Here is a 12417-nt window from a genome sequence, read left to right as displayed (position 1 = left end):
CTGCCAAGGCATAGACTTGTGGAAAAGCTCTTTGCATTTGAAAGCCTAGAAAATAGATGGAACAGAAGTGGAAAGACACTGTATCTAGCCATTCATATTCAAACAAAAATAGTAAGTCAAATAGAAGATGTACTAATCTGATCAAGGAGTTAGATAAAGCCAGTAGATCGAGGACAGAAGCCCTTTCCCGCCGATATAACTTTGACCTTCCAACTAGCATCTCCATGGTTTACAGAAAGTAAAACCTCAATGGTACAGATATCTAGTATTGCCCTAGAAATAACCACTCGATATGAATTTACCCTGGTGTCATTAAGGCAACTACTACTTTTCCTCCGCCAACGCCTACCTCCTCGATTTCGACCGAGGATCATAATAAGGACTCTCCCCCAAACTACACACACACGATCTCCAGTTCGTGCCTCGCTATAAACATAAGTGGCAGTATGCCATGTAGAGCAGTTATCCCAAATAGCAACATCATTCTTGTTCCATTTGAATCGAACCTGGGCGTCGTGGTCCTGGGCTCGGGTTTGTTGAATGTAGGATTCGAGTGGTTCGAGCACAGTATAGTATAGCGGCAAGGCTAAGGTATGAAAGAGAGGGATTAGAGCGGTATGTAGTAATGGAATGATTTGATCACCGCGTTATCTATACCACCGGCCATTTAAGGGGATATTGTCCGTGTTCGTGATAAAGCCAGGTATCGCGTCATCCCCTATGATTACCTGCCCCTGCCTGTGACTGTTTTATCTTCGATAGTGGATTGACCACCATTTCCGGGTACCGAGGTGCTTACAGTTATCAGCCTTGACTGGGGACGGCGAGCCACCAAAAATGGCATTTGTCCGACAGGAAGCTTACTGTAGAAGTCCATGTTTATCCCGTTCACTGCTAGTGGGGCGGACGATGAACGCCAGTTGCTCAAAACCCATAATTGGTCAGTTTATCGACTTTGCCCTGATGCCTTCTTCTTTAGGCCAGCGCGACGCTATGACTGTAGTACCGATATAACTATCCCCTTCCTTGTCTTTTCTCTTGTCTTTTCTCTTGTCTTTTCTCTTGTCTTTTCTCTTGTCTTTTCTCTTGTCTTTTCTCTTGTCTTCTATCTTCTCTAGGTTATATGAATTCTGCCGGACTTTCTGCCTTGGAAAATTGGGTTTGAGCGGAGAGAATTGAGCACTCGGCTCACAGACTCGGAAATTAGATCTCATTCAATATCTTAGGACTACCATACCAAGTCAAGAAGAATATGCAAGTGCAATATACGACCCTTGATGATATAAACGTACTATGTAGCCACGATCGGCGGCAAAACCTGGGGTAAGGAGTTTGGGGGTGGGAATTTTGACGCGAGCGACCCACAACTTTCTATACACCAAGTTACAAACTCCAATACGCGGATGAATAAATAGCCCGAGGTCAGTTTATTGTCCCTTTGCCAAACGTACTCTTTACTGTTGCATGAGGCATGGTCTTGGCCAGAAAGCACATCGGCAACGGTAGACCCGCCCCCACGCGTCACATTTGCGCTAAGGATGGTGTGCTTGGTAAGACTCATCCTAATTCATGTTGAATTTCGCCGTAATATCGCCCTTAATATACTAGAAAAGTATGCACATTCAAGTGCCAAGCCCTTCAGGATACATTCACATGGCTGAATTCTAATTGTTGCCTGTTATGTGGTATGAGCCCTAAAAGTCACCACAAAAACCACCACGACCTCCCAGACCCACAGCGACTAACTAAACTATGTCGGGAACTCTCACCGAGACTAAGCTCAAGGCTAAGCTTCGTCGATACTTAGACAGCATGTCATCAATGCGGAAGCCCGATTCGCAATCAGCCACAGCCATCGCGCAAGATAAGAATTTCAAGCTTTGGTGGAGCCGAGGCTTACTAGGTACTAGGTACTGACCATCGATTCATGACTCGATTAATTCTAGAATGGAGATAGTACTTGGTGAATTCCGTGTCTAGGCTAAGTAAAGTTGATAGCGCGATTTGAGAGCTCCGGATAAATGATTTTTAGAGCTCCGCGATTCGCCGGCTGCGATATGATGTCGCCATTTCAATGTATGAGCACGATGTAGTGTCTTCTGGGCCTTACAGCAAGTTCTAGGTATTTTTTTCTGGCAAAGCATTTGAATTCTAGAGACCAGACATATAAGACTCAAGCTATCGCGAGTTGTTTCGAAGATGGATTTCGTATGTGTCGAGAAAGAAATACTGCCTACCGAGTATTTCTCAATCAGTGTTCATCATGTCGGAGACTGTCGAGCACCAGGATGAACTGCGACAGGGTTCTTTGGGCACTGCCCACGAGGAGCCTATCATCCACCACACCAATGCGCACAAATCCGAGCTTAACGGCTTGATCAATGAAGCCAAAGAAGGCGCCAATCTGGAAAAGCAGATGACACTCCGTCGAGCGCTGAAGCTATACCCGAAAGCTGCGCTATGGTCTATCGTTCTCTCGACAGCCCTGGTGATGGAAGGCTACGACACTCTTCTGTTGGCCAACTTTTATGCACTGCCGACATTCAGCAAGAAATATGGCGTCCTGGATCCGGCAACTGGGAAATATAACATCTCAGCTCCATGGCGGTCCGGTTTATCCGATGGTGCTGCTGTCGGTGAAATTATTGGTCTTTTCTTGACTGGTCTTATTTCGGAGCGCATTGGTTATCGCAAGACCATTCTCGGGGCTTTGGTTATGATCACCGGATTTATTTTTATCACTTTCTTCGCTGTGGATATCAAAATGCTTTTGATTGGCGAGATCCTTTGTGGTCTGCCATGGGGTGTCTTCCAAACAATCACCACTGCGTATGCATCCGAAGTGTGCCCTGTTGGCCTGCGAGCATACCTGACGACATACAACAACCTCTGCTGGGTTATTGGTCACTTCATCGCCTCTGGAGTGCTTCGTGGAATGGTCAACAATACCACGTCCGACGCCTATCGTATTCCCTTCGGAATCCAGTGGATGTGGCCACCCCTCCTGATCGTCGGTGTATACTTCGCTCCCGAGTCACCATGGTGGCTAGTCCGCAAGGGTCGAATTGAAGAAGCCAAACAATCACTGTTGAGACTCACAACGAAGAACGATCCAGAATTTGACGCTGACAAAACCATTGCGATGATGGAACACACCAACCAACTCGAACAAGAGATTTCCTCGGGAACCAGCTACCTCGACTGTTTCAAGGGCGTGGATCTCCGTCGAACCGAAATCTGCACTGCTGCTTGGGTAGCCCAAAGTATCTGTGGGTCCGTATTTATCGGCTACTCAACGACATTCTACGAACAAGCTGGCCTTCCCACCACGGACGCATTCGACATGTCAATGGGTGTATATGCCATCGCAGCAGTCGGAACTCTGCTATCATGGTGGGTCATGACATTCGTGGGTCGACGAAAGATCTATCTCATCGGAACAGCGACGATGTGCGTAATTCTTTTCATTGTGGGCATGCTCGGAATCGCACCTAAAAGCAACAAATCCGTTTCATGGGCCATTGGCTCTATGATTCTCGTTTTCGCCTTCGTATACGACTCCACCGTTGGTCCGGTCTGCTACTCCCTCGTCGCAGAGATGTCCTCGACAAGACTACGAGCCAAGACGATCGTGATTGCGCGAAACTTTTACAACATCGCCGGACTGGTTACGAATGTGCTTATCAACTATCAATTGACATCTACGGCGTGGGATTGGGGCGCAAAGGCGGGCTTCTTTTGGATGGGAACATGCTTTTTGTGTTTTGTTTGGACGTTTTTCAGACTGCCCGAGCCGAAGGGGAGAAGTTATAGTGAGCTGGATATTTTGTTTGAGCAGAAGATTCCTGCTCGCCAGTTTGAGCATACCAAGGTTGATCCGTACCAGGCGGAGCATGTTCCGGTTATTGAAAGTAGGGCGAAGGGGGATATCGTCTAGGATGGTGAAGTGTATGCAATATGTTATGTTATAACTCTAGAATTTACGATTGTCTTTCAATATTTCCAGTCTCCTATATAAATCGTATCAAATGGCCGTAGGAAGTATTTACGTAAGCATATATTGGTATTAGTTATAAAGCTTCTAAGTGAGTCACTTCAGTAAGTTTTATAATAAGTAGTACGGCCAAGATATAACATACTGAATGTCTATAACATTACTACATTGGTAAGTGATTCTTACCACTAAGAATACTACATCTCAACTCTGATACATCACCATTCATCAAATTTAACGTAATTCAAGTACTAACTAATGGATATAACCAAAAACGAACACACTCGAGCACAATCACAGTCCAACTCACAAAAAACACACTCGCAACCAACTAGATTCAGCACCCACCATCGCCGCCACCTCCACCACCACCGCCGCCATCTCCGCCGGAAGACCCGGAACTCGAACCCCCACTATCACATCCGCTACCTCCATAAGAGCCCCCCGAATCGCCTACATACCCACCCCCATAAGAGCCTCCACCCGAGTAGCCGGATCCACGCGAAGTCCGGGTCGACTTTGTAGTCGTCGACGGGGGATAGTAAGGTTTATAAGCTGGGGTAACAGGGGCAGTAGCAGGGGCAGCAGCAGCGGCGGCTTTAGCTTCGCGCTCGTAGCGCTCTTGGGTGGCTTTTTGGATGGCCATGTCCTTGACGTGTTGTTCCTGTAGGCGTTCGCGGGCTTCGCGGCGGCGGCGGGAAGGGGATTTGAGGAATTCCCACATTGTTGATAGAGTAAAAATAAGGGATGTAGTTAAAGGTATTCAAGCTCGTAAAGAGCTAGAGATGGGTGGATATAGATACCGTGTAGACAGGATCAGATGAGATAATAATGATGAGTTGATGTTGAGATGAAGGATCGTAAGTAGTAGAAGGGTCCTTATATAGTTATTCTTCACGGTATCATGTTTATATCTCATCCGATCTTTCGAATCGTGGTCTACCAAGACAAAAGTGAGCCTCACCTCGGCGCCTCGTATAGCTGCAGACCCCACTTAGAGAATGGAGGACAACTATTCCTTACTTACTCATAGCTGGGTAACTACTAACCTAACTAACTTCTTATCAACTATTACTGACTCACCTGCACACAACTCACCACTCACTCCACGTTTTCAACACTCTACGTCAGTGGTTCATCTTCACTAAGTGGCTATGGCAGTGGATCCGCAGGGCAACACGCACAGCCCAGTCCCCCACCACACGATACTCTATAGAGTAACAAATACCCCAACCTTGTGCTTCAGATCTAAGAAACCCCATAAAAAAATACCACAAGATAAAGCCCGATAAACAGGGCACCGGAAAAAACGAGTCACAGGGATTATTCAAGGCACTGCTTATCCGTGATAGGTCCATAAGCAGTGGGCCCTAATGCATGAAGTACATCCGAGTCTAAGCCGAGTAACAAATCTACTATTCAGCCTTGAGATCTCGCTTGGATATTCCGATTTAGGATAGATCTATTCTATAGCTAGGAATAATGGGTTTATATTCATGCCGGAATTCATCTCTTCGCCTAACTCCTAGCGAGATGGTCTTGTCGGGCGTAGCCAGTTGCCCTGCCCAGTGGTGCCTCGTATATGGAGGATATAAGGCAGAATTAGACTTGGCGAAGCGGAATACTCGTATTCCAAGGTAAATACATACTAAAAACCAAAATTAGATACGCGCAAGAAGACCGATTAACATCTTTGCGTATGAGTCGCTGCTTATAGTCAAACCTCATATCCGACGTAAACACCACCGTATTTAAGCGCCGGCATAGCCATGCCATTTCACCCCCGGTCCATTCACGATAATGTATACAGTGCCGCCCGTTATGGCCTTCCATATCGAGAACATAGAGGCTCTTTCAAACCCTAGTCACATAATACTACAAAATTACAGGGTTTATACAGACAACGTTAATACCAGGATTATTTTATAATACCCAGAACTTCCATAACTCACGATTCTAAATATGCAAGCATAACCAGCAAAGCAAACAGAACAAACATCTGAATTGATGAAGTGTCTTCGTTTTTGAATATTATTTATTTACCTAATTCACAAAGAGTGCGGCGGTATGTTGATATGTGAAGATTGAATTATGAGCTACGGACCTCGAAAACCAAGGGGCTCGGGACGCTTTTCGCGATTAATTATGTATTATTATATAGGTATCTTAGGTAGTGAATCCGTCTAGGACCACATTGAAATGTATCGGATTCCCTTCTTCCTTTTCAAGTTTAGTATACCATCCGTTAATAGGAGAAACCCTCGGTCCGTCTCCCAAAAGCCGTATACGTAAATAAACGCGACCATAGAACGTGCTTCTAATCTTGGCCTAGTAGTAGTCTGAATAGCGGTAAGAGAAGTATCGAATTTAGGTAGTTGATATAAACCCTAGTAGTATACACGAAGCGTTCGTACGGTAGGAGCAGAAGACCAATCTTATCATAGATCATCAGGGCTATGTGTCAGATCAAAGATCCACGATTATGGGCGATAACTATCTACGAGAGAGCCAGTAGATGTAAGGGTTAAACAGTAGCAGATTAACGTAGTATAGCCTAGTTACTTTACTAATAAGTATGAATAATGTTAAACTTGTTCTTCATGACTAGGCAATATGTAGTATTTATAACTTTAGTATATAGTAGAATGTCACAGGAAATGACTGAAAAAAAATCTGAAATAGTAATAGGGGTATACGAAAGTGTTAGGAAACTCTTTGCTGTTTTCACCTGATATGATAGTTAATAATCAACATTCTAGATCATGTAGAGGTATAAAGTTATCTGATTTTCTGACGGCCTATGCATTCGCATGCACACGCTATATGCGGGGTATCACATGTTGACAGGAGGTTCAATGGCGCAAGCTAGACTAGTATAGGGCGAGGAGGGCCTTAATCTTTCGATTAACCATTTCATCGGCGCCAAGTACACGAATGCCTGTCCCTCGCGGAAATCCGACGGCCCAGCGATCTAAATCAGTGGAATACAGCCTAAAAATGGTCCAGAGGTGGCGGCAAATCAAGTCGTGATTACCACGAAAATGGTGTCAACCTACGACAATGCCGGGAACAAAAGCAGAGGGACAGTAGTATGGATGATCCTCTTCCGAGAATTTCTCCGAGGCTTATCCCTGCTTGTATGTATGGAAATACCTATCAATCCACGACTACAGAAGTCGAAATACTACTCTGTGACCTATGAACTAGACAAGACTTACCATATATGGGGTAATTATTGTAACAAAGAAGAAATACATAAAGCTATATATAAGTCCTAGACGCCCTTAAGACTACCAGAAGAACTAATTTATATATAAAAAGGAACTTTTCTAATAAGACTACTCGCAACAGCAACACAACAACCACAAGTGCACTGTCATGATGATAGCCAATGTTAGCACGATCCTCACACTGCTACCTCTGTTAGCTATGGCAATACCTTCAACACCAGAAATAGCCATCAAGAAACGATCAGTCACCTGTCTAAACGTCGGCGCAACTGCCACAGCCACCTGGACCAATAGTGCCGGACAAAGCTGTTCCTTTGTCGGCGTGGTAGGAAGTAATTATGGCACCAACAGCGCCGGATCAGGAGAGTAAGTCAACGCTTCCGCGTGCGAAGGCTTCTTAATTGGTATCTGCTAATCGGACGAACCAAACCGTTCAGTTATTCCTGCAATGGCCGATGTGGCACTGGATGCAGTGGTACTGCAGCTGGCAATGTGTATACCCAAGACTGCTTCTCCCATGATATCTGCTCCTATTTTAACAATGCAAGCGGAGGAGCAAGGTGCGTTAGCATTGGCGAGCTTTAACTGTGCGAAGACTTACCTAACGCTATTCCAGTGATCCAAACTGCGGAGCTGCTTATGACGATGCGGTGGACGATTATCTCCTTGGTGTTGTAGATGGATGTTCGCAGACGAATCCATCCTCGGCAGTTTCGAAGCCAACCTCAACTCCTGTCTGTACATAGAGCTCTATTCTTTTTTAAGGGCCTTGCCATATACCGCATATGTAGATGTCATCAGCTTGCTACCCAATGACTAGGAACGTTGTGGACATTTGCCTCTCGTGCATAATACAATTGTTTCAATAAATGATCGAATCGCGTTAAACATATCAAATTTAGCCCGAGACGGACACCTAGGGCAGCACTAGGCCCTCTGCAGTGAAGCAACTGAGAGATCGAGAGAAGTTGACAGGTTGCGGGCCACTGCGGGCTGTTATAATATATTCTGACATTAGGTTATTCACAATGTTGGTGCCATAGGCCTAGCGTACTGTGTGTAGACATGGAAGACAATAACAGTCAGCACTGTACATATTGCAATACAACCCCAATACACCACTTTTATTTACAGATCCCCCCGATTCACCTCATCCCCAACCTTAACATTAACATTAACATCCCCCTCCCCATCCACAGCCCCGGTCAAAAAGAAATCCAATTCACTAGGACCACCCTGCGAATGTTCATTCTCGGCCAACTGCTCCAAAAGACTCAAAAACGGATCTTTCTCCAAACTACCCGTCCCCGTTTCACTACTCGCCGTATGCGAGCCGCTAGTCTGCGACTGCGCGCCGGGGGTAAGTGCAGCGCCGGATTGAGTAGTGGCCGCCGTGTCGAAGGGGAAAGTTGCGTATTGCGGGTTTGATGGGGGTGTTGGGGCGATGGCGAGGGATGGGTCTGTCAGGAAGGCTGGTGGGGAGAGGCCGAAAGCGCTTGGGGAGAAGGCGCTGGGTAGAGAGAGGTGGTTGTTTTCTTGGGTGGGTTGGGATGTTGATTGGGAGAGTTGGTCGGAGGCGGATTGGATGGGGAAGATGGAGGAGAGAGATGGAGAGGGTTGGGTTTGTTGGTGGAAGTGGAGGGCTGGAGAGAGGGGGTTGTTCGATTGATGTTTGTTTGCATGAGAGTGGGAGTGGGAGTTGCGACGGTCGGAGTCGGGGGTTTGAGAGGATGGAAGGGGTGAGGGTGTTGGACGAAGATTGCCGTAGAAGGCGGTTTGGGGTTGGTATGAGGGTGGTGCCATTGGACGGTAGAACTGGGCTTGTTGGTCGACGTAGCCAGCAGGACTGAAAGACACAAAAATTAGCTATTGCAGGCATTGATCGAAATGCAGGTTACTTACCTCGCCACCAGTTCATCCCCCGTATCAACCAACCGCACATGAGCACCATCCACCGTGAGACCAGGATACCGATCTAGGAAATCCTCTAGATGGAAAACGGGCGAGAAACGCATCGAACTGCTCGCCAGATTCCGCACCAGCTCTGCATGACAGGTATATATCGTTTGAAGTAGCTCCCGCTGATGCTGGACACCAGCCCAGGAATTCCGCAACCAGGCCAGCTGGTGCATCTCGCGGGTGAGGAATTCAGCACTCGACGAGAAGACCTCACCTTCACGACCTTTGTAGTGTACTCCATGAACATGCACAGTACCCGCCGTGCATACGCAATACCCCACGAAAGCAGGCCACTCGACCAGCGGGGAATTCCGGCCCAGCTCGACGAGTTCTGCGATCGCGTTGGAATGTGAAAAGCAGAGGTTCGTTGCCTCGATCTGCCAGGATTGATGCTGACCCGTGCCTCTCAATTCCACGAGATCGATGGGCAAGAAGGGCCGGTATATCAAACAGTGCACCAAATGATAGATCAGTTTACTCAAGAGTAGCGTCGTGCTCTCAGGATGACCGAATAATGCCTCGATCGAAGCAAAGACATCCTGTGTTCCTGCCGCCCAGATGTCCAGTTCCTGTCGAATTTTGGACAAATTCGAAAGCGCATGCCATGGGAAATGCGAGTCTCCCTTGACACCACCCGCAGCCAGATACCGGTTGGTGACTCCCAGAATCCGGGTGATATCGATCAACAAGGACGCCGCACTAGGTGCTTTCCGGCGTGAATCGGCCGAGTATTGAATGTTCGGACCGACGTGGAACAGCTCGCCCTCCATATTGAGACCGGCTGCATGGGGGGACCAAGATGGGAGGCGCAAGACGATGGAGTGGTCGGCGATCAGACATGGGCGCTTGGATCCGCAGGTAATGAAGCGATCCATCAGGTAGACGGACCAGAATAATCGGCGGCGGGTTTCACGCTCGGGCGCAGAGATATTGGCTTTGGATGGCATTTCTCGTAGTAGCTCCAGAGCCACAGCCATGGCCGCGCAGTTTGCTAGAAAAGATTAGTCAATACATTCAAGTTTTTTTTTGCTGCGACAGGACCATACAGAATGTCATATACGCCTTCTTGCCCAGTCCGTAGGCGAAAAAGGCCTGAGAAAGTAACAGCAAAGACTGTAACCCGTCTATCGTGGGATTATCCACATCGATCATCCGTCGAGCTTGTAGAGCCGCATCCAGACCGATACGCAAGGACTGCTCCGGTTGTCCAACGTGAGTATACCTACAACGCATTAGACGATCGCGAGTCCACAGCAAGCCCCGCTCAGCCCACTCACCTTAGCGTCATGGCCGATATCGCCATGGCCAAATGCACGGGTAATTGATTCAACTGATGGCGCTGTCGAGTCCCCGCCTCATCCAAGATATAGAATGGCTTCCCATGTAATCGCGCGAAATACGCGTCGAGCAAAACGTCGGAGAGGGCGCCATTCTGCGGAGCCGATTGCGGGGGTAAACCCGGGGAGGGGTCATGACCGGTCAATCTGGAGAAAGAGTCGGAGTTTTGCGACAAACTCGAAGACAGGGTCGGTCGCGAGTCACTCGTCGAATACGGATTGAACGCAGAGGCATCGACGGTGTTGCGACGGGCGGCGCTCTGCGGCTGTCCGAGCGGGAGATCGTCGGGTTGCTGCTTGTCCGGGGAGGTGGGGGAGATGGGATTTTTCTCATCCTGGAGTCTCTTTTCCAGCCCATCGACACGTTTGAGAAGGGCCTCGAGGACGTCCGTTTTGGGGCCGCGCTTTTTAGGAATGGCATCTAAGAAAAACAGAGTGGGCGATTAGTCTGGGAATCATGGAATCATGGAATCATGCGACGGGGACAATGCGGGAAAATCGGCCAAAAAAAGTGGAATCTCCGAGACTCACCATAAATACATGGGCATTGGAAGACCTTACAGGCCTCGCAACTGGGGCGTAGACGATTGCATTTTATCTGGAAAAAAAGCGATGAGTAATTCCGGATTTATTGAGACTGAATACTGGGGGGAGATGGTCTCACCTTTCGTTTGCGACAGGACTTGCAGTTCATGGCCTCGCGCGGTTCAACCGTCGCGCGGCGCGGCGTCAGGCGGTCGATACTGACCTGCGGGCGCGACATCGCTCATTGAATTATCGGAGAGGCATAGAGAGGAGAGAGAGAGAGAGAGAGAGAGAGAGAGAGAGAGAGAGAGAGAGAGAGAGAGAAGGTAAGAAGAGAATGAGAATGAGAAGAAAGGGTGTGGGGGGAAGAGAGGAAAGAAAGGGAAAAACGGTAAAGAATACGATGAGGCAATCGTCGAACCGAGAGAAAAAAGCGCCGAAGCGAAGTTTAGAGCGAAGACGAAAAGTGTAAAAAAAGAACTAAACAAGCAGGGGAAAGAAGAAAAGAGGGGGAGAAGAAAAACGGGGGAGGCGATTTGTGGAGAGGGCGAAATGCGGAGAAGAAAAGGCGAAGTGCCGCCGGAGTTTCTCTGGTCTCTTGAGAGGATTATTCTAGTCTTGGATTTGACTTTGACTAAGGACTGGTTGAGTCTTAGTGGATGTTTGAATTAATTTAGTATCTTTTAGTCTTTGACTAACTCGAGTTAGTATGTGAACTCTGGGCTGACTGGCTCGGTTCCAGCCTGCGTTGCTTAATTGCACAGGACTAACATGAGTTTAGTCTTTAGTCTACTCTCTAGAGAGTCTAGAGAGTAGCCACGATGGCGTTATACTAGTAACCAGTTGGTGAACGTTAGTAGTTATTCCTTCCTCTAGAGTGCTATTCCTTCTATCCCTCTATCCTTCTATCCTACTAGCCCCGATCGTGGCAACACTCTTCATACTTTACGATTCTACTCAATTTCATGGAATAGGTAATTAGTCTAAATAGTCAAGAATATACGTACATACTATGCTTTGTTGATGAAGTCTCCACTCGCCCACCGATATTAATCTACTCCGGACGCACGCCACGAGCCATTCGGGGCTTTTACCATTTTCTCGCATCTGCTCCGCCGTTAGGGCTTGTCTGCACTTCCGAGGCGATCACGCAGACCCTAGTACATAGTCTAGTATACTGTACGGAGTATGTACATACTGACACTAATGCCTCTACATGATTATTATTATTATTATTTCCATCCCTGTCCCCCCATCCCCGTTCATCACGGGGTCTAATGCCGCGTGGACCCTAGTTCTAACCTGCCAAACCCTGTCCGGCTCCTGATGACTCCGACCGAATGTACAAACGAATATACCATTTTCTTCGTAT

The 12417-nt window shown here is 47.5% G+C and overlaps 3 protein-coding genes across 3 annotated transcripts; 1 reads left to right on the top strand and 2 right to left on the bottom strand.

Moving 5' to 3' along the window:
* Nucleotides 1-4331: 4331 nt before the first annotated feature.
* N7496_012722 (uncharacterized protein) lies at nt 4332-4718 on the bottom strand (the record flags this gene model as incomplete). Its single annotated transcript, XM_056705635.1, has 1 exon — nt 4332-4718. The coding sequence occupies one exon, from the start codon at nt 4716-4718 to the stop codon at nt 4332-4334; it is 387 nt and encodes a 128-aa protein (XP_056549533.1).
* Nucleotides 4719-7375: 2657 nt separating this feature from the next.
* On the top strand, nt 7376-7970 carry N7496_012721 (uncharacterized protein; the record flags this gene model as incomplete). The annotated part of the gene is made up of 3 exons (XM_056705634.1): nt 7376-7590; nt 7662-7784; nt 7841-7970. The coding sequence occupies 3 exons, from the start codon at nt 7376-7378 to the stop codon at nt 7968-7970; spliced, it is 468 nt and encodes a 155-aa protein (XP_056549532.1).
* A 4-nt stretch (nt 7971-7974) lies between these two features.
* On the bottom strand, nt 7975-11283 carry N7496_012720 (transcription factor domain-containing protein; the record flags this gene model as incomplete). The annotated part of the gene is made up of 6 exons (XM_056705633.1): nt 7975-8040; nt 8374-9070; nt 9127-10174; nt 10230-10405; nt 10461-10941; nt 11166-11283. The coding sequence occupies 6 exons, from the start codon at nt 11281-11283 to the stop codon at nt 7975-7977; spliced, it is 2586 nt and encodes an 861-aa protein (XP_056549531.1).
* Between the last annotated feature and the right edge of the window lie 1134 nt (nt 11284-12417).

This window comes from Penicillium cataractarum (assembly GCF_028827025.1).
Source record: "Penicillium cataractarum strain IBT 29864 chromosome Unknown utg000010l, whole genome shotgun sequence".
Lineage (NCBI taxonomy): Eukaryota > Fungi > Ascomycota > Eurotiomycetes > Eurotiales > Aspergillaceae > Penicillium > Penicillium cataractarum.
Note: the sequence above shows the minus strand (reverse complement) of the source record. Positions and strands in the feature narration are given on the sequence as shown.